Genomic DNA, 23,634 nt, shown 5'->3' on the forward strand with positions numbered 1-23,634 from the left:
TACCTGCAAGTACACAATGATCGAGTTTAAATAGAGTATATATACGGTGTGTCGGTGTGCCATTAGAGAATAGTTCATTTCTTTAGTTATTATTGCTATGTATGATGTTTTAATCCGGGCTTGCTTCCATCTCTGTTTATTTTTTTTTAATATTTTTTTTTGTGGTAAACTGTAGGAATATTATTAAAATGAGTAGTGACACCCGAACATAATTTGGTGGTTCAGTCCACACATGAGGGTTCGCAAAATCCTAAGCAGATCAGGCAATAGTATGAGCCATGAGAGTACAATCTCTACTAATATGCTTAACATGGACAGTATCTAACTCTTGGAGCAGGCCTTGCAATCACTAATGAGAGCTCCAAATTCTGTTCGGTCCTCCTCATTGATAAGCGCCAAAGCATTTGTAACCACTCTGCAATTCGACTGCAAAAACACCCTTCCCAACCCCAAACTCTTAATCCAAGACAGTGCGCGTCTCTCGAATTCTCATTGCTTTGCCTTTCTCAACACGACTCCGACCAGGCAAACATGAAACAACAAGTGCGAGCTGTATAAAACTTTGTTAGTCCTGAGCACCATCACAATTCTCGTTGCACCTGGGGCAGTAAAGAAAGTTGCATCAACGTCACACGCCATCTAGCCCCACGGAAGATCATGCCAAGCTTTGCAATGCAGCTGCTCGTCCTGCTTGCTGGCCATTCAGCCCTCATGCAACTTTTCAGTCTTGTCTCGTCGCCAACTCTGTTTGCCATTCAATTTTTTGGACTTCGGGAGCTTAATTATTTGATCCAATATTGACTATGGGATCTGCACCTTATTTGAATTTTGATTTTTTAAATGGGTGTTCGAATACTCAAATAACTGATTCGGTTAACCGAATCGGTTATTGGGTAACTGATCACCCAAAACCTGAAAATTTCACTAACCGAATCGAAAACGATTAGTGAAATATGACATATTTTGAGTTCGAATAATCGAAAATTACGGTACGAATAATCGAAACTGAATCGATCGACAGCCCCAGGTACAATTATTTCCTTTGGGCTTCCAAAAAAAAAAAAGCAACTTCAGTTTGCAAAGCAATTCTGATAGATGATAGTAGTAGATTTCTAGCCTATATACACTCGCTCACAGGCGATCACAGCCTCTATAAATCATTTTCAATATAATTGTATTGTTTGGGTTTCAATTCACATTGCTTGGGAGACGGGAACTCCAGGAAAGTGACTTTGTTTTGTTTTTGTCAGGCTAGAAAAATATTTTTGCAATATTATAATACATATGTAATTTATAACTTTTAAATAGACTTAATTAAAGTAACTATTAAATGTTATAATACATGTGGTAATTATTGGAGCAGAAGATGTAAAACTATTTTTAAATAAAAAATGTGGTCTTCACTAAAACATAGACAAAATATAATAAAAGAAGTACTAAAAAGAAAAATTAAATATACGAGGAATGGGATATGACCAAAAGATAACACTCTAATGTCAAAAATTAATTTTGCATTTTTGACGATGATGTTTCATCATCTTCTAATCCAAACAACCATTGAAATTGTTGGTCGTCATTGTTTTGAACGAGAACCACAGCTTGAGATAACTCCACCACCAACGACTCGAAATGCAAAGTCCCCTCCGTCAAATAGTTCATCACTATTGAAGTGTCCCACATTGGATTGGAGATAGTGGCATGAGCCACTTTATATGGTGAGGCAACTTTCTCTCTTATAAGGCCTTTTAAGGGAGAAATGGGCCCAATATCCATTTCTAACATGGTATCAGAGCCAACCCAATCCAATGATGGACTAGTCCACGCGGCGCGTGCGGGGGTGCATTGAAGTGTCAACCTTAATTTCCAGTTCCAAATAACCAAATTAACATGTTAGCGAACGCTTATATATATAACTATACCTATATATAACTATACCTAAAAGAGGGTATAGTGTACGGGTAATCAATGCATAAAAGTAAAAATACAGATATAATTTATTTAATTTTTTAATTAGCAATTTGATCTATTTGAATTTACAATTATAGTAAAACCTCTTTAAAATAATACTCAATAAATTAATAAACTCTATAAACTAAATAAATTTCTCTTATCCCAACTTGAGTCAATTCAAAACATAATTAATTTTAACAAAATAATAATATTTTAGAGAACCCTTAGTAAATTTATAGGTCCCATTAATATTATAAATTAATAATTATTAAAATATTATAACTTTTTTTGAATTATATTAAAATATTATAACTATGAATACTATATGGTTACTTGTTAAAATACGAGTCTATTGTTGAATCATTTTGAGCTTGATCATCATTAGGATCTTCAGTAATATCAGTCACACAATGAATTGATAATAGATATATGCATTTATTTAATTTAAATATTATGTCTCATTTTTTAATAAATATAACTTGATTTAAAATTGTAATTTTCAAAATTAAGAATTTTTTTTATAGATTAGATAGTTATTAAATTATCGATATATTAACATATTATTAATTATTGAGATTTTATTGTATTTTCTTAGAAATTTCATACTGAATTTTCAAACACATACATATCAAGGTATGATAATATTTATATACAATTCAATGTATACATGATATGTACCCTATTTATTTATTTTCATTTATCTAGTTAAGTATATATATATATATATATATATATATATATATCAAATAGATTTTGGATAAGATAATGTAATTAATTAATAAATTTATAGTATGTATTTTAATATCTAATAAATTAATATATTTTTCTAAATATATAATACTCCCTCCATCTCATTACAAATGTTTCATTATTTTTAGGCATAGAAATTAAGAGATGTGTAATTAGTAGATAAAATGAGTTGGTAAAGAGAGCTAAATAAATTGAAATTTGTAAAAGTAGGTATAGAGAGATAGCTCAGATAGGTGGTGGGTCCATAATTAATTAGTCTCTTAATTATTTGCTAAAAAGGGAAAATGAAACATTTGTAATAGGACATCCCATTTTAAAAACTGGGACATTTGTAATGGGATGCATAAAGTAGTATAATTTACATAATTACCCTTAAATATAAATACTAATAGGGATATAATAGACAATCGATATTTTGTGCCTAAGACACTTTTTTCATTAGTATAGATTATAGGGTTCTTCTTAAAATATACTTGAATTTTGGTCTCGTAGTGACTTTTTAGCTTGAATTTTGAAAAGATACATATATAACTTGTATACTTATTTATGTTGTTCATTTAATAATCTATGTCAAAATTTTCGTCCAACTAAAGCTAGCGTGAATTAGAGTTTTGTAGCTGGATTTCTGACTCAAGTTTTCAAGTTTTCACAAGTTCTTCGAATTTCCGATAAACTCTAATCCACATGCCATTAAGTTGACAACCTTGTTAAGTATAGGCCAAATTTAACAATTTTCTCAAATTGTAGCTAAAAGTTATTATGGAATTAAAGTTGGGACTATAATTTAAGAATAATTCATAATTGTATGTGAGAGATTGAGAGAGCTAGAGTTAGGTACCTTGAGGGTGTCCAAAGTCAATGCAACAATCTAGCATTTCCAAGTTGCTCAAGCATCCTAACACATTTCAGAGCCATCATTCTTTCATTTTCTATGTAATGTTCAAGTGAAGTTTCTCCAACATTGGGAGATTAATCTTGGAACAATCCAAAGGTTTATAATCCTCATATCTAAACGAGGTAACAGAAATTTCCCCCATCAAATGAGAATACGTATTATCCTGATCAATAATTTCAAGAATCCTAAGCTTCGGAGCCTTCACAACAAGCCGAACTCCGGCGCAGAGTAAGCTTCTCTAGCTCCGGCAAGCCCGAAAACGGCTCCTTCACGAAGGTATAATATTGACGAACGCAGTGCTTTCAAGACAATGGCTGCTTCGGCATACAAATCACGTAGCGGAACTGCCTGAGCTCAAGCTCCCGCAGCGTTCGTGCAGCGAAGAACGCAGCGGGGAGCGTCAGATCCATGGAGGCGGAGGGATTGGACGGCGTGGAGCACGCATTCCTCCACGAATGAAGCTGCGAGAGGTGGAAGCTGCGGAGGGTGGCGGTGAGAGAGGAAGTGGGAGAGAGATTGTGTGGCGGGTGAAGACTGAAGTGGAAGTGGAGATGGGAGACATCTTGTGGAGAGAATGGTTGTTTGAACGGCTTGATTGGTGTGGATCAACGAGAGGATTCGTTGGAGTATTGCGTCTGGGATTCTGTCTTCCTCCTCCATTTTTTATTGAATGATTAATTTTGATGCAACAATCTTCTTGCTTCTTGGTTATTGCATATGTGATAGTCTTTTCGGTGTCCCAATTTGATTTTTTGACCGGTTCTGTTTTTTATTTATTGACTTTCAATTCAGGGAAGCACGTTCCTTCCCATTATCTTGCAACTTGCAAATATGTACTTATTTTTTTTATTTTGGCTTAATTGTCCCTCAAGTAAAAAAAAAATGGGTTAGTTGTCGAATATATTACTCCTTCTATTCCATTTATATAAATTAATTAAAATTTATACAAAGATTAAAAAACATATTAAAAATAAAAATATACTTATTCCGTCCATGAAAGAACTTTATAGGAGAAAGTGATATGGGTTTTAAGAAAAAATATTGTTAAGTGTATTAAAAGTGGAGAAAAGGTAGTTGAGTGTATTGAGAGTGGTGAAAATGTGTTATAATTAATATTTTGGATGATCCCACCACCACCACCACCACTTTGATTTTCAAATAGATTAACCCCTCTATTCCAAATCAAACTTTTTGGATTGTTCGATTTGACAAATACTAAATTATACTCCCTCCGTCCATTCAAGTTGGCCAAATTATTTTCGGGCCAGAGATTAAGAAAGAGATAGTTAGTGTTTAATTAAATGTGGTCCATCAAAATTAATAAATTAATTAAAATTTCCTTCAACTTAAATCTTTGTCTTCTTCTCAACCTCCACCAAAAATTTGGCCGACTCCAGCGATGGCAGCACCGGCGACAGAGACGCCGGCGACCAGATTATCCAGACAAAGCAACGCATAGCCAAAAACCAAACCAAACCAAACCAAACCAGAAGCCAAACCATTCCAACCATTTTCTGTTCCAATTTTCACCAACATGCAAACCAAGAAAAATCAGTGATTTCCTCAACAAAATCAGCCGATTCAAACCAAGAATCGCTGTACCGAAGGAGGCGGCGCCGCCGTGGCTGGAATTGTAGCCGGCGACTGGAGCACCACCACCACCGACCACCCTCAGATCTGAAAACAACAACCACCACTCTCAATCTCCAAATCCTAAAAATTCAAAATTTCCCCCAAAATCAAACACGTAAAATCCCCCAAAATTGAAGATCAGATATCATCCTCATCGAGCCCCAAAGGAAGCGGCGCCACCGTGGCTGGAATTGCCGCGGGAGATAACTTCGATCGCAGCCCTAACCCCCAAAATCGCATGGCTGGAGAAGATGAGCCGCCACGCAGTCGATCGCAGCCCTAGCCCCGATTTCTGGTTAATCGGGGGTGCTGGTGTGGAGAGGGTGGTGTTGGAGCGGCGGAAACTCGCCGGAAATACAAAGGGCTAGGGCTCGGTGTGGATCGCCTGATCTGAAGCGGCGTGGTGACGGGAAGGAAGAGAGAGGGTGGAGTTTTGGGGGTGATGGCGAGGGAGGAGGAGGCTGAGAGAGAGAGAGAGAGCAGGCCGGCGCTGTGGTCGTCCGGCGAGGTCAAGCGGCGGGCGGCAGGGGTCAGGGGGTGGGCAGCGAGGGTGGGGGTGGGAGGGAGGCTGAGTGTGTGTTTTTTTGGTGTGTGTGCCTTTATTTAATTAGGGTTTAAGTTTATTTAAAATTTTTTAATTAGATTAATTAATTAGACTTAATTAAAGTAAATATTTCTAATTTTAGAAAGTGGTCAATTTTATTGGAACACCCAAAATGAAAATGTAGCCAATTTTAATGGGACGCAGGGAGTAGTAAATTTTTGTTCCAGTCCTAGAACTTTGATTTTCGAACTAGCTAGCAAAGCCGGCTGAGAAGATTGGAGTAGAGAAACATGTTGACATTAATTTCGACAAGTTAACACTAAATACAACATAATTAACACCAATAAGTTGAATTCTTTTTTTTTTTTAGGGAACCAATAAATTGAATAAATTATATAAGTTTCAACGATTATATTTCAAGTCCTTATATTATGCGATTGGAGTAGATGATGGAAAACTTTTTTGAAGTGATCATTGAAACATAGACAGAGCCAAATCAAAGTACAAAAATAAAATACACCCGTGGAATGGGATGGGACCAAAATTTAACGCTCCAACTAACTATACTAGAAAACATATTAAAAGAAGCATATCAACACCAGAGATCAGATAAAAACAACAGTCATCAGTCATCAATATATTCTTAAAGTTCTTTGATATTGACATATGCCAGGTTTAAAACTTGACTCCACCATCTTGTCCAAATTAGGGCGTAAGAAGCTCTTGGGGCAAGCCAAAATATTATTTACTCCGTCCCGCTTCAAAATACCTTATTATATTTTAGGTTGTCCCCTTTCAAATTAGTCAATCCAAATTTACAAATATTTAATACTATTTTTTGGATGATCCCACCACCACTTTACACATTTATCACACAATCCTTAATTTTCGTGTCGAAAAATTTAGGGTCATTTGAAGTGGGACGGAGAAAGTTATTTTATACTCCCTCTGTTCCATTAGACTTATCCCATTTCTTTTGGGCACGTTATTAAGGAGAATTAAATTAGTGTAATAAAAGTGTGTAAAGGTGTGAGACCATATTATTTATAGTGTAAAATCACTATTAAAAACAGAAACATAACAAAATCAATAGGACAAACCGAAAAATGTAAACAAGACATGATCAATGGGACGGAGGAAGTATTTGATCAGATTGCAGACGATGATGTTTCATGTTCTATACCAAACAACAGTTCAAGTTGTTGTTCATCACTGTTGTCTTCAAACAAGTCTTCATAATTCTTTTCAACCACAACCACATCTTGAGGTAACTCCACCTTCAGTAATGACTCCGAAACCAAATTCTCCTCCGTCAAGTAATTCAACACTCTCCGCAGCACCGTCGCTATTTCCCGACGCCCTTTCATCAATTTCAGACATTTCATGTAGGGAAATGGGCAAGGGCTTTGCTCAAGCAAACCACGGTCCATTTCAAGAACCTTTGCAGCCCCAAACACGCAAACAGGTTAGCAACACTAGTATATATAATTAATTATATAGGGTTAATTATAATTTATGTCTCTAACTTTCAATCATATTAGAAAAATATCCTCATTTTGACTTCAAAACCCCTCAAATTTGGATTTTTTTTTTTTTTATCCTTGCAGCAATTATAAAATTAATTATAGAAAAAGCCCTAAACTTTTAGAATCCAGCTATGTAACATGGGATAAATCTAACTTTTTCAAAAATTGAGGGTTCTTGAAATGTAAACGTAAATTAAGGATATTTAAATTTTTGGAGAAGGCTGAAAGTTGGGAATAGAAACTATGATTAACCTTAATTATATAATAGAGAGAGTTACCTTGAGGGTGCTCAAAGTTAATGCAACAATCTTAGCATTTCCAAGTAGCTGAAGCATCCTAACACATTTCAGAAGCATGGTTTTTTCACCAAAAAATACATATCTATTATGCGGTTGTAGTTTTTTATGAACATCCAAATAAACCTCCTCCAACATTGGGAGATTAACCTTGGAACATTCGAAAGGAAAATAACCCTCGTATCTAAACCAAGTAAGCAACGGAGCAGAAATCTCCTCCATCAGCTGATCAGAATAATAATACGAATTTTTCTGAACAATTTCAAGAAACCTAAGTTTGGGAGCCTTGACAACAAGCCTATAAACCGAACACTGGCGAAGAGTAAGCTTCTCCAACTCCGGGAAGCCTGAAAACGGCTCCTTCAAGGAAGACAAATACTGACCATCATTCACGAACGCAGAGCTTTCAAGATACAGGGTTTTCAAATGTGGTAACGAGAACTGCTCCGGTACACAAATCACGCAGCCCAGCTGCCTGAGCTCCAGCTCCCGCAGCGTCGTGGAGCCGAAGAACGAGGCGGGGAGAGTGAGTTCGGGGCGGCAGCGCAGCTGGAGGCGGAGGGACTGAACGCCGTGGTCGATGGCGTGGAGCACGCTTTCCTCCACGAATGCTGCGTCTGCGTAGAGCTGCAGATCATGGCTGTGCTCGAATGAGAGGTGGAAGTTGCGGATGGTGGTGGCTCCGTCGCGGTGAGAGAGGAAGTGGGAGACGGAGTGGGAGAAGCGGTGGGAGAGAGCTTCGCGATTCTTTAAGGTGGCGCGGCTGTGGGCGGCGAAGCAGCTGAGGCGGAAGCGGAGGTCGGAGAGGGAAAAGCAGAGGTTTTTCCATCTCGTGGAGAGAATGCTTGTTTGAACAGCTTGATTGGTGTCGATACACGACAGAATTTGTAGCAGAATTGCATCTGGGAGTTGGCTGATTCTGTCTTGCTCCATTTTTGATGATGAGTTTTGATTTTGGGGGAGGATCAATCTTCTTGGTAATAAATATATATGTGAGGAGTTTTCTTGGTGACCAAATTTGGATATTGACTGATTCTGTGTGTTTTTTTTTTTTTTTTCATTTCAATTTCAATTGACTTTCAGCGAAGCACGTCTATATATTGCCGGGTCTTACTCTTTGCCCTTGTCATGCAAGTATGTGATATCTTATTTTATTTTGGGTTAACCGAGTAAATCATTTCCCAATTTTGGCATCATCTGAAGATATCTTCATAATGATTTTAACTTTCGACTTGTAACAATGTAAACTTTCATAGTAATTCATTTTGAAGTTGAAACGTGGTAGAGAAAGGGCGAATTGGAACCAGCCCCTGTCTTAACAGAGTAGATCCATTTATCTTCAAATCTCCATTTTTGTTTTTTTGATCTTCGCATCTCCATGGCATCGTTCAATTTTTCATTATATATCTGCGATTAGTTCTCCAACAGTCATTATTTTACTCCAAGCCACCAACCTTAATTAGTTTTACTAACGCGCAATAGATATCAAAATTCATAGTTAAAATTACAAGCTGGCCTGCTCACGCAATATTTCTGTCTTTATAAGTTATATAGTAGAGGTAATTATGAAAGAGCCAAAATAGTATATATCCATTTTGATATAACAAAGATAAATTATACTACCCACTAATATAATTACATGTAAATTTTATCTTTTAATCTGTAAGAGTGCATTAGAAAACATATTATATGAATCAAATCAATATTTTGTGGTTGAGCACGAAAAAACAAGAGAACATTGTAAAGATTGTTGATATTGATATTTCTCCACCATCGATCTTGTCCAAATTTGAGCGAAAGAAGCTAGTCAAACATGTCAAAATTTCGTATACGAGACTACAATTATGTTCGAAACAGCAGTTGGAGTTGCAGTTGATCATCACTGTCGTCTTGGTCATCCGAATTCTCTTCAACCACATCCACACCATCAACGACCAAGTTCCCACTGTCAAGTAGTTCAATACGCTCGTGGAAGTTTGATCAATTTCAGACATTTCAAGTAGGGGAATGGACAAGGGCTTTGCTCAACTAAATCTATACAGTTCACCACCATGGACGAGCAGATAGCTGTCAAGATAAAAGGTTTTCAAGAGTGGTAAACGAAACTGTCCAGGTACATAAATCCCGCAGCTGAACTGCCTGAGCTCGAGCTCGGTGCGTGGGTTATTGCAGTGGAGGCGGAGGGATTGATGGCGTAGCTCACGAATTCCTGGTCCTCGTGGAGCGGCCAACTGGTGTGGAAAGAGAGGTGGAAGTTGCGAGTTGGAGACGAAGTGAGGGAAGGGGTGGGAGGCTTCGCGGGTGTGGTTGAAGTGGCTTGATTGATGTCGATCAAGGAGAATTGGATCTGGGAGTTGGCTCATTCTGTCTTCCTCCATTTTTTTTATATGATGAATTGTAATTGATTCTCATCTTCTTGGTAATTGATATGTGAGAGTTTAATTTCTTGGTATCTAAATTTCAATCGTCACTAAAAACAAATTCTGCATTCACTTTTAGTGCACGTCTATTGCCGGGTTTTTCTCTTCCCCTTGTCAAGCAAGTATGTATGATTATTTTCGGTTAGTTGTGAATAAATTACTCCCTGTTCATTTTGTAATTTTTTTATTTAGATACCAAATAAGTTTGACATTTACAAGCTTTCGCCATTGTTTCATGGACTAATTTCGATTGAGATATTGCAGTATTGAGAGTATGAGATAGCTACAAATTCTATATATATATATATATATATGATTGTTATTTATGCTCACTCCAATACTCTTGTCTATAGATGTGGCAAAATTGACTTGTGGACCTTGGGCCACATTTTATGGACTTTAGGAGCAGCGCCGGCCTTGTGTCTCACAGGGTTCTAAGCAAAAAATAGGTTCTAAGCAAAAACTAGAAAACTAGATAATTTTGGGAGAATCCGTTTGGTGTGCATTTTTTGGTCTGGGGAATTTTGCTGTTTATAGTTGTTGTGTTCTTTGTATAAATGTGTCTGTTCAAATAGTTGTGATTTCTGTTCGAAATGTACTAATGCTGTTATCAAATGGAGTTTCATTTCATAGGTGTTGTTGTGTTCTTTAAGCTAGTTAGTCTGTTCAAATATTTGTAAGGTCTGTTCGAAATGTACTAATGATATTATGTTACACATTTACAGATTAGTGCGGCGCCGGCTGAATAAACCGTTTGAACATGCTTTAAAAATTTACGAACATCTAAATAAACTATTTGAATTTCTCTTACTAACATAAAATATTTAACATATAGCATTTCGAACAATCTTAATAAAATTACGAACATCTAAACAAAAATATTCGAATATTTTTTACTGATATAAAATATTTAACATTTGAACTTTTTGAACAGGCCGAAAACAATTACGAACACATTAATAATATATTCGAATGGGGGAGGGGGCTGAATAAATTGGAGAGAGAAAGAAATGTGAAAGTTTCATATAATTTGGAGAGATTAGCGTGAATGATATATTGAAAATATCAGATATGGACGAAATTAAAATAAAAATAAGAAGATATGGCAGTATAAGATATTACCAAAAATTAAAGAGATAATTTAGGATATGTTAATCTTAATTCATGATATTAATATAATTGTCCAATTACAAATATATCCTTTTCGCTATAATTATGGAATAAAATCAGCATAAAATTTGAACCCTTGGATTGACAGATTTGGATGCTCCAGATTAATTCTCTATTCTCTACATATTTATCATTCTCTGTTTAACCTTTCTCTCTCTCTCTCTCTATATATATATATATATATTAACGTCACAGTAACAATATATTAACATAATATTTTTTTTGACCAATTATTCAAAAGAGTTTTCAACCAAAAAAGTATTTGAGAATGCACAAAAAAATCAACATTAATAGTGTAATCTAAATGACGGAAAGAACTTTCATAAGACGAATATATGCTTTGAAATTTTATTTTTATTATTAAGAAAAAATAATTTATATATACATATTATTAAAAAAATTCAAAAAAATTGAACCCCCAAAAATTTGGGACCCTTAAGCAGCAGCATGTTGATTGTTGAGCATATGATCAGATACGATACGAGCTTGTTTAAGATTTAGGTGGTAAATAGAGCTTAAGTGATATTAGGCCTTTTTGTGTGATTTTGTTATTTGAGTAATTTTAAATTAATATATATTCCACATCAATGTTATGTGTAAATTTAAATTCACATCAGCGCCACGTCAACTTTCCGGTCACCGGAGCTAAAAATTATGGAAAAAAAGCGAACGACTAATTCAATCTGTGATAAAAAAAAATGAATTTTTTAAAATTATGAGAAAAATGAAATTCGGACAAAGTTGGTGATATTTGGTGCAATTAACCCTAAATTTAAATCCACATCAGTGCCACGTCAACTTTCCGGTTACCGGAGCTAAAAATCATGGGAAAAATGAACAACTAATTCAATCTATGATAAAAATATATATACATATACATATATATATATATATATATTTAAAATTATGGGAAAAATGAAATTCGGGCAAAATTAATGATATTTTGTGCGATTAACCCTTAAAATTTTGCCTCGAACAAGGAATGAGATGGGATTAAAAGATAAAGCTCCAAATACAACAAATTAAACAACTTCAGAAGTGCTAGACTAGAAAACATTTTAAAAGAAGCATATCCCAACACCAGAGAAGCATGGTAATTGTCTTTTTCATCTTGTCGTGTTTGATACCCAATGCCAAAAGATGAAGAAACAATTACCTATATTTTTTGGTTTAGAAGTCTGGGATTAAAAAAAAAAAAGGAGAGATAATATTGTAAAGATTGTTGATATTGGTATTTCAGGTTTAGAAATTGAGTCCGCCAGGTTGTGCAAGCTAGTGGATGATGCGAAAATCAAACTTGATAATTATGTTTCATCTTCTATTCCAAACAGCTGCGGGAGTTCCAGTTCATCATCACTGTCGTCTTCGTCTCCCGAGTACTCTTCATCACGCTCTGTAGCACCGTAGGAATTTCGCGACGCCCTTTCATCAATTTCAGACATTTCAGGTACGGAAATGGACAAGGCTTTTGCTCAATCAAACTACGATCCTTTCCTAGAACCTTTCAGTTTGAAAAACAAGCATACAAGTAAGCACTAGTGTGTATATATATATGCATGAGAGAGACACAGATATATAGTTACCTTGAGGATGTCCAGAGTTAATGCAACAGTGGTAGCATTTCCAAGTTGTTGAAGCATCCTAACACATTTCACACGCATCCCTTCCTCGTAGAATCTTTTATAAATGTCCAAATTGACTTCCTCCAACACTGGGAGATTAACATTGGGACATTCAAAAGGATAGTGCCCCTCATATCTAAACCAAGTTAGCAATGGAGCAGAAATCTCTTCCATCTCCAATCTTTCCTGAATAATTTCAAGAAATCTAAGCTTGGGAGCCTTAACGACAAGCCTATACAGCATACACCGGCGCAGGGTGAGCTTCTCGAGCTCCGGGAAGCGCGAAAACGGCTCCTTGAGGATAGTATACAGGAAACATGTTTGAAGAAGCGAGTGCTTTCAAGATACAGGGTTTTCAGATGTGGTAAACAGAAGTTTCCAGGTAGAGAAATCCCGCCGCTAAATTGTCTGAGATGGAGCTCCCGCAGCGTTGTCGAGGCGAAAAACGCGGCAGGGAGATTCAGAAGTGGGCCGCCGGGAGCGTGGAGGCGGAGGGATTGGACGCCGTGACTGACGGCGTAGTACGCGCATTCCTCCACGAATTCGTGGACCGGCCCACCGGTGTCCAATGAGAGGTGGAAGTTGCGGATGGGGGCGGCGTCGTCGCGATTAGAGAGGAAGTTGGAGATGAAGTGAGGGAAGCGGCTGAGGTGGAAGTTGAGATCGGAGAGGGAAAACCAGAGGTTTTTCCATCTTGAGGAGAGAACGGCTGTCTCAACGGCTTGATTGATGTCGATCAAGGACAAGATTTGTTGAAGAATTGCATCTGGGAGTTGGCTGATTCTGTCCTCCTCCATTTCTTGAGATTATTTTTGATGCATTGCTCATATATATGTTCAAAACTTTTCTTGGTGCCCAAATTTGAGACTCATTCTCTCTTCACTTTGTCTATCCCCGGGTCTTCCCTCTCTTTCCCGTTATCATGCAACTACAACTATGTTTTTTTTTTTTTTTTAGTTAATTGCACAATAAATTATTACATTTTGTAATTTAGACACCAAAAAGTTATAGTTCCGGCATATGATCTCTTGCAATTTCAACACTTTCAATGTTTTTTGGGGTTGAAACGGCATTGTTTCTGAGATAAATTTCAATTACAAAAATGAGAATGTCGTGATTGCTCCAAATTAAAAGGTAGTATTGATACATTTAAAAAAGGGTTAATGGTTGTTTTTACCCATTCTTAAAGAAAAAAAAAGAAAAAAAAGTCCACTACAAAAGAAAACTATAAAATTATCCATTTTGAGTTTGAAAAGACAAAATTACCCTTATTTAACTCACAAAATTTGCTGAAATCGCAAACTTTGCTCGACATGCTCGACTAATGCATGGCTAGCATTGGTGATAAATACATTCATGCTCGACATATTCAAACATTGCGAGTCGAATATATCGAGCATTAGCATATTTGTAATAAATATCTTAATGCTTGACATGCTCAACTTCTGTGAGTCGAGCAATAATGTTAAATACACCAATATTCGACATGCTCAACCATTGCGAGTCGAGCAATCGAGCATTAGTAGTTGAGCGCTTAGAAAATACACTAATGCTTAGAAAATACACTAATACTCGATATTTGTCGATTATAAGTCGAGCATCAGTGCAAAATACATTAATGTTTGACATAAAGGTAAAAATGTCTTAAATGAGTATATTTATATGTTTTATTAAAGGGTAAATATCATGAAAACCCCTAAACTATATCCACTTTATCAAAAATACCCTGAAACTTTTGAAATGTTCTCTAAACCCTCAAACTATTAGGTTTTTATCAAATATATCCCGCATCTATTTTTTGATTACCAGAAACGTGATGTGGCTCGCCAGATGCCACAATGTAATTTATATTCTATTTTTTTTAAATAACATGGAAAAAAACGACTTCGTTTCGTACCATATTCTATCATGTTTATCCATAAGTTTAGGTTATTAGCGTGAATTTCAAACACGATAGGAGTGAATTCTAAATTTCAGAGTGGATTTTTTAAAACTGATATGGTACGAAACGACGGCGTTTTGTCATTGCATTTTAGAAAAATAGAATATAAATTACATTGTGGCATCCGGCGAGCCACATCACGTTTTTTGTGATCGGAAAATAAATGTGGAATATATTTGATAAAAATCTAGTAGTTTGAGGGTTTAGAAAACATTCTGAGGGTTTTCATGATATTTACCCTTTATTAAAAATGGATACTTTTTAGATTTTATCTTTTAAAATGAGTATTATATCATTTTGTCCCATTAAAAAATAGTAATTGCAAAAATGTATCCGAAGTTCTGATGATATAATATTGCAACACCTTTTTAGTATTTAATTGATAAGTAGCATAATGTAAATCATACATGTGTATTGATATTTTAAAATTAGAAATTTACTCTGTTTTTTTTTCGTTCATAAAATTCATAGTCAGATTCAAATCTATAGAACATTGATATAATTCAACTCTAAAACTTTTAATTTAAAAAATCACGAATACCCAATGAATAACCTTTTGTTTGCCCTTTAGATATTAACTTTGTTTTATTGGGACTGATCAAATTCATATTATATAATATGAAAGCTGGCACTCTTAAGAAAATTAAATGATTATAGTTGTGTGAGGGGGCAACATAGTTGACTAAAAATTTGATGACTTTGTGCCCAAGCCATAAACCTGCTCTAGTAAATTATACTCCTTCCCTTCTATTATTAAATAATGTTTATTTTTGGACATAAGAATTAAGACAATAATAATGAGACAATTCAAGAATAATAAATGAGACAATAATAATAAAAAGAAAGGAGTATTAATTTATCTGATCTAATCACAATTTTAGATCTAATAGGATGCGTTTGATTTGAGTGATAAGCCATGATTGATAAAGCAATTCAACTTAATCAAGTGTTTGGTTTGCACAACTGGGCTCGTGATGGATAACTAAGTTTGTACTCTAATCAAGCAATTGAGCGATTATATATCACCTTAAAGTTTGGTAGATTATTTAATCATTCTTAAATCATATCAATCATATCTATTTTAGTGGATTGAATAGATAATATTGATAGAGGACTGATAAATAATCATTCAGTTGAGTGATTAGATGGGACCGAATTATCAATCACAGACTCAATTATTGTATAAAAGAAAATCTGTGCATACAACGTGAGATTGTTACCTATCCAAACACATTAAATCTTGCACACAAGAAAAGTAAGCACGTGTACAGATATAATATCATAGATTGTACTAAAATAAAGAAGAATGCACCAAGAATGATTAGCCAATTCGGTGATAAAACACCTATCTCTGTGGGGCACGTCCATGATAAATTATCCACTAAATAAAGTCAAGATATATAAAGAACCTACACGATAAGACTCGACCTTACTATGCCTCTATATCTTCCCAAAACTCCACAAATGATTAATAATTTAGAGCAAGACAACGAGTTACTCTCTAAGTGTGAATGCCGCAGATTCACCACCTAAACCCAACAAATTAATCTTCCACAAATGGGTTGGTGAAAGAACAAAACAAACCAAAAGAGAACAACCTCGCTTATAAGATGAAACAAGCGACAAACAAGTTCACACACACACGCACTGTATGAACCGGTAATAGGAACGAATATATTCTACAAAAGGTCAATAGAATATCAATAAAAGCGACAAAAAAATCGTTTATCTCCCTCTCTTTACATAGGCAAATCCTAAAAACAATTATGTCTTGAATAAAACTCCAACGAGGATAATAGAGTGTATCTATAATTGCAATCTAATACTCCCTCCGTCCCACCGAGCTTGAGTCGTATTCCTTTTCGAGCTGTCCCACCGAGCTTGAGTCATTTCCTTTTTGGACAAAAATTAGGCAATTTAAAGCACTAATTTATAAAACTAATTGCACCCCTTATTACCTTCTCTCTCCTACTTTTTTATCACTTTATTACATTATTTCTCTTACTTTATCACTTTATTACCTTTTCTGTCCTACTTTATCACTTTTTTGCTACACACTTAAAACACTAATATACAACTTCTTAATTCTCGTGCCCAAAAGAAACGCTTCAAGCTCGGTGGGACGGAGGCGTTTTTTTGGGCACGAGAATTAAGAAGTTGTAGATTACTAGATTAGTATTTTAAATGTGTAGTATAAAAGTGATAAAGTATGAGAGATAATTTAATAAAGTGATAAAGTAGGAGAGAGAATGTAATAAGGGGTGCAATTAGTTTTGTAAATTGGTGCTTTAAATTGCCTAATTTTTGCCAAAAAATGAAATGACTCAAGCTCGGTGGGACAACCCGAAAAGGAATACGACTCAAGCTCGATGGGACGGAAGGAGTAATACTTAATAAAATCTGAAGATTTGATGTGGAGTATATCCACAAGAATCGCATAGACATTATCCTTAAACTTGCTGCTAAAAATATGCACATAGAATTGTTTTAAACACGGCAAGTACAATGACAGATCCAATCCTTAGTTCAAAAAGTATATCTACAGATACTGTTGAATTGTTTATATAATGATAATATAATACTCTTTTCATTTCATTACAAATGTCTCATTCTTTTTTTTGATAATATATTCTCTCTTTATACTTAATATTTAAATATTTTTATATCAATTTATTTTATTTATTTATTATATAATTCTTAATTTTTATGCTTAAAAATAATGAGACATTCGTAATGGGACCGATGGAGTAGAAAACTAATTTTACATTAACAGAATGTCTAAAAGTCATGAAAAAAATTCAAACTTTCAAATCATTCATCAGAATTAACAAAGCAAATTTTATTAATCCATGAGCTAATAATTGTTGAGGATGGATAATCAAAATATTGGGCTTCATCAAAATTTTAATTGGGCCTGTTTTATTTTATTTGAATTCGGATTTTTCAATTCAAAAATTAATTTTGGACTTCATACGGTGTGAGTGCTACAAATTATGAAGATAGGATCATCTGTCCCAGCATCTCGTGTGACTACCATCGTATACCACTTTTAATTTTTTTTTTATATAATTATTTTTTATAAAAATAAAAATTATTATTATATTATGAAGTTTAATTAATATTTATCACTAAAAATTGGAATTTAAAAAATTATATATCCTAACTTTGAATTAATGAACTCAAATAATCTATTATTAATTCAACTAAATATAAAAAAATATAATTATAAATCCTAATTGGATGAGTGAATCCTTGTTAATTATTTTTATATTATATTAAAGCATAATAAATTAAAATTAAATAATAAATAATAAATAATTATATAAAAAAATTAACAATGATACATTAATACACACTACATTTAGGACAAAGGATCCCATTTGCAAATCATGTGCCTAGCATGGGACCGGAGTAGGGTTGTAAACGAATCAAATATTTTTGTTCGATTCGAGATTCGATTCGAAATTGCCCTATTCGTATTCGATAACAAATATTCGATTCGATTCGATTATTATACGAATACGAATATGAAATTATGATATTCGATTCTATATATATATATATATATATATATATATATATATATAATATAATATAATATTTTAATTATAATTTTATAATATCTAACATCTAATTGTAACACTCCTTTCAAAAACAAATTCTAATTCTAACGTGTATATATATATACACTATATATAGGATATTATATTTTAATTATAATTTTTGTAATATCTAACTTTTTAACCCTTTTTAAAAAAAGTAAAAAGAATTGTAACCCTAATTCTAATTTCTAACTAAGGCGCCGCGCCGCTCCTTCATTTTGAAATCTGGAAGAAAAAAAAAACCCCTCTCTTTCTTCTCCACGGACGCTGCGCCTGCAGGCTGTTGGAATAAATGGCTTAATTAGTCCATAATTACTTTGTAATTAATGGGATTAAATGGCATATTTGGAATCTACATTTTGAGTAGATTAATTTGGTATATTTACTTGTTCAAATCTATTAAGAATTGAATGAGTAATTAAATGCCAAAAGATAGCCATTGAAAATGGAAATGTGGAGTGTCATCCCACATCCCACATTGGAAAAATAAGGAAGTTGAAAGCTATTTATAAAGTGCTCTCCACCATAAAGGAACAATCAAGTGTGTTTCTCTATGGTGGACCTTATGGTGCACCCAAGTGGATTTTGACTTAGCCTTTTAAGGCTAAAACTCAAATTCCTACGAGGAAGCACCTTCCGAGTCCGAGGCCGAGGCCGAGCACGTCGCACTTGTCGCAATGGGCGCTTTGTAGGCGCACTTCGCTCGTTCGCGTCGTCGCGAGGAGCTTTGAGGAGCCTTTAGTTTTGACAAACGAAACGGTGGCTCGTGTGACGTGGCAGTGACGTGGAACATGTGGCTCGGTGATGTGGCACCGCGTGGCGGATAAGGAATCTGGGTGGATGAGGTTGCTGACGTGGCAGCGGTTGGATCAGACTGGTGAGGTGGGGGTGGTTGGCTCGCACCCTTTGACCGAACCAGTGCGATGGTTCGGACCATTGGTTGGTTCGAACAGCCACCTCCTGGCAGACACCTCTTGATCGCACCCTTCCTTCTCCTATAAATACAGCCCTGCAAAGTGAGATTAGACACACCAAAATTAATTCAGATAATTAATATTATTCATTCTCTCTTCTAGTTCATACTCAAGTCCCGAGTATTCTGTAGTTCGCTGGAAGTTCGAGTTCCTAGTACAAGGTCTCGTACTCGTTAAAACCGTTGTATCTTGGGGACATTTGCCATCAAACTGTGTGTACTGTGCGGGACAATTTTGTCTTACGGAGAAAGAGTCTAACTCTTGCATCGGTTCCTACATTCACGTCGTTGTTCTGTCCACATTTCTAATATAATATTTTAATTATAATTTTATAATATCTAGCATCTAATTGTAACACTCCTTTCAAAAACAAATTCTAATTCTAACGTGTATATATATATACACTATATATATAGGATATTATATTTTAATTATAATTTTTGTAATATCTAACTTTTTAACCCTTTTTAAAAAAAAGTAAAAAGAATTGTAACCCTAATTCTAATTTCTAACTAAGGCGCCGCGCCGCTCCTTCATTTTGAAATCTGGAAGAAAAAAAAACCCCTCTCTTTCTTCTCCACGGACGCTGCGCCTGCAGGCTACAGCGGTCCGTCTTCTCCGTTGCGGGCTGCCCGTCGCCACTCGCCAGCAACTAACGTCGCTCGTCTTCAGTCGCCAGCACCCTGCCACGGCGTCGCCTCTCCTCCATCTGTCGTCTGCTGCTGCCGTATACTAGCAGGTTAGTATGTGATGTCTGTTTAAGAAATCTCCCCTTCCCTCTCCTCTGCAGCGCCACTACTTCATTTTTGGAGTTATTGCAAGAACGCAGATGTTACATATTGCTGAATGTGATTTCTGTTTAAGAAATCTAGTGTTTTATGAAATCTAATAGCTGCATTGGTGAATGTGATGTATGTTGTAGTATACTTTTAATTCTTGGTAGCATATTTGACAGATGCCTTGCTATAGTTATTGGGCAGATCCATATTTCCTCCACGTATTAATATGAGCTCTAAATCAAAATACTAGAAATATGATATGTTTGTGAACTATACGAATATCTTAGCAATAATAATTGGATATCCTAATTTGATTCTCATTCTTGCAACTTTGCTATATATTTAATTAATATTTTATTGTACATAAAACAAAAGTGGGACAATAGTTGCAGCATAAAACAAATGAGAAATGCACATGTTAGTTGTCAAATATCTAGTGAGATATATTATAAGTGGTCTTCGATTTGATTTTATTTACTGTTAATATGAATTTAGATGGTTGGAATTTGGAAATGTAAAATTAGATTTACTGTTATTGTCAGAAGTCTTCGGCTTATTTAATATTTTTGCAGGAATATGGATGCTTCAAATTTAATAAAGCATACATCTCAAGAAGATGAGATTAGAGAGAAAGAGCATGAAGTGGAGAAAGATTGGATGTTTGACAATTGTTTTATTGAAGTGTCGTTTTGATGAATTTGAAACCTATCTTTATTTTATGTATTGCAAACTTTTGAATGTTATGATGTGTATTGAGAATTCAAATGGTGGAATCATCAAATGAGCTTTTTTTGATGGGTGGCTTTATTAGGTAGATGTATTGAAATATATCATTATATTTTTTAGAATATTATTTCACATATTTTTTTCTCTAAAATTTCGAATCAAATAGTTTCGAATCGAATAGAAGGGAAAATGAATTGAATATTCGAAATTTTTAATTTAGAGTAATTTCAAAAAACGAATCGAATACACGAACCGAAGCGAATAATTTCAAAATCAATTCGAATCGAATATCGAATCGCATTTTGTATTCGAAACCTAAACGAATACCGAATCGAATATACGAATTATTTCACGAATACGAATCGAATATTGAGATATTCGTCAGTATTCGATTCGGTTACAACCCTAGACCGGAGTCCTATTAATGCCTAGTTTATAGTTTTAGAATTGGTCCATATTCTACAAGGCGGAAGTCTCCCATGCCGACGTATCCATTGTGTGGACACACACATATTTTAATAGGATATTTATATGTATCTTATTACACACTTTAATATAATACTTATAAATATTCTATTATGATTTGTGTGTGGTCTGCATCTGGCAATTAATTTTTTTATTCTACGAAAACTAATTAGAAAACATAAATTTTTTTTTACATTCAAATATTCGACTTGATCATCGTACTAAATTCAAATATTCAATTTAAGTGAGGGAGAGAGATACTTAACAAAAAAATATTAAAAAAATAGAGATCCTACTTGTGTTCAAAATAAAGATATCTTATCTTATTTTATTTTATTTTTGAAAAATCAAAATGTAGATTTTTTTTTTTTTGAGAACATATCTACATTTTGGCCTAGGGATGGCAATAATATGCGCGGATACCCACTTCTAATGGGTCGGGTATGAGGTATGAGGGTGAAATTTTGGGGGCGGGTATGAAAATTATACCCGGATCGGATTCGGGGGTATAGGTACCCGCCCCGATCGTATTTTTATATAATTTAATAGAATTTTTGTTAGAAGATATATTTGAGTTTTAATTATTAAATTTATGATTTGTTTGTGATGTTGAATAATACTATTATTTATTTTGAGTTTTTATATATTTGATGAAATGGATAAAATGCTTATTGTATAAAAAAATCTTATAAAATAAATAAATAATTAAATTGATGGGTACCTGACGAATACCCTTTCTTTGTTGGGTAATTTCCGTCCCAAATTCGGCCCGATTTAAATGAATATAGGTGGAAAGGTAATCTCCGCCCCGTTGCCGGATCCCATCAAAATGTAGATATCTTGATATCTCATTATTAACACGATTATAGTTCCTTAAAGCCATGTTTTGATTTGGTTCGCTGGCTAATGGGCCTATGCTAGATGCTACTAGATTAACAATAATCTTCTAAAAGAAAATTGGGGAAAATATATACTACTATTTCCATATTCAACTCAATAACTAGACTTGTATTCGGAAATGTCCAATTGAATAAATATTTACAAATATATATATATATATATATATATATATATATATATAGGGTGCGGTTATAGTGAGAACCACACTTATCGTGAGAACATAAGAACCATTAAAATCAATGCATCTACTATATAAATTAATGCATTCGCTATTAAATTTAATGCATCCGAAAATAATAAATTTTTTGCTCCCTTCAGGATTCGAACCCAGGATCTGCATTCATCCACCAAGATGATGCATCCACCGTAGATCTTGATGATCGAATGATTTAAAATGGTTCTCTGTTCTAATTTTATTTAGTGGTTCTTATTTGAACCTCTTCCTATATATATATATATATATATATATATATATATATATAGGGTGCGGTTATAGTGAGAACCACAATTATCGTGAGAACATAAGAACCAATAAAATTACTGCATCTGCTATACAAATTAATGCATCCGCTATTAAATTTAATGCATTCGAAAAAAATAATTTTGTTGCTCCCTTCAGGATTCGAACCCAGCACCTGCATCCATCCACCAAGATGATGCATCCACCGTAGATCTTGATGATCGAATGGCTTAAAATGGTTCTCCGTTCTTATTTTATTAGTGGTTCTTATTTGAACCTCTCCCTATATATATATATACTATATAGGGGAGGGCTAGAATAAAAACACTCTTAAGTGTATAAAATATAAATGATTTTCAGCCCTTAGATCATCAAGATCTACGGTTGATTCGTAACCCTGTTGGATGAATTCGTGGTCCTGAGTTCGAATCCCAAAGGTAACAAAAAATTATTTTTCGCAATTCGTAACTCTGTTGGATAAATTCATACGTGTTCTACATAAAATTCGTACATTAAGAAACGTTTATATTTTATACACTTAAGTGTTTTTATTCTAGCCCACCCATATATATATATATATATATATATATATATATATAGGGTGTGGTTCTAGAGAGAACTACATTATTTGTGAGAACAGGAGAACCATCAAATCTAATGCATCCACTGTAAAAATTAATGCATTCGCTGTTAAAATTAATGCACTAAAAAAATTTAAAAAAAATGCTCCCTTCAGGATTCGAACCCAGGATCTGCGTTCATCCAACAAGATGATACATCCACCGTAGATCTTGATGATCGAATGGCTGAAAATGGTTCTCCGGTCTTCTTTTATTTATGGTTCTTTCTTGAACCTCTCCCTAGAGATATATATATATATATATATATATATCTGTGTGTGTGTGTGTGTGTTAAATAAATCAAGAAAAGTCCGAATATAAAGAGGGCTGCTTTTGCGGTACAAAAAGAATTAATTGGAAA

General features: G+C 34.5%; 1 protein-coding gene across 1 annotated transcript; it reads right to left on the reverse strand.

The window, feature by feature from the left end:
- Positions 1–6,789: 6,789 nt before the first annotated feature.
- LOC131009653 (uncharacterized) lies at positions 6,790–13,670 on the reverse strand. The gene is made up of 5 exons (XM_057937065.1): positions 13,123–13,670; positions 12,767–12,991; positions 12,541–12,684; positions 7,576–8,643; positions 6,790–7,210 (listed from the first exon to the last, which is right to left on the reverse strand). The coding sequence occupies exons 1-5, from the start codon at positions 13,600–13,602 to the stop codon at positions 6,920–6,922; spliced, it is 2,208 nt and encodes a 735-aa protein (XP_057793048.1). The 5' UTR covers positions 13,603–13,670; the 3' UTR covers positions 6,790–6,919.
- Between the last annotated feature and the right edge of the window lie 9,964 nt (positions 13,671–23,634).

The sequence above is a fragment of the Salvia miltiorrhiza genome, chromosome 2 (genome assembly GCF_028751815.1).
Source record: "Salvia miltiorrhiza cultivar Shanhuang (shh) chromosome 2, IMPLAD_Smil_shh, whole genome shotgun sequence".
Classification (NCBI taxonomy): Eukaryota; Viridiplantae; Streptophyta; class Magnoliopsida; order Lamiales; family Lamiaceae; genus Salvia; species Salvia miltiorrhiza.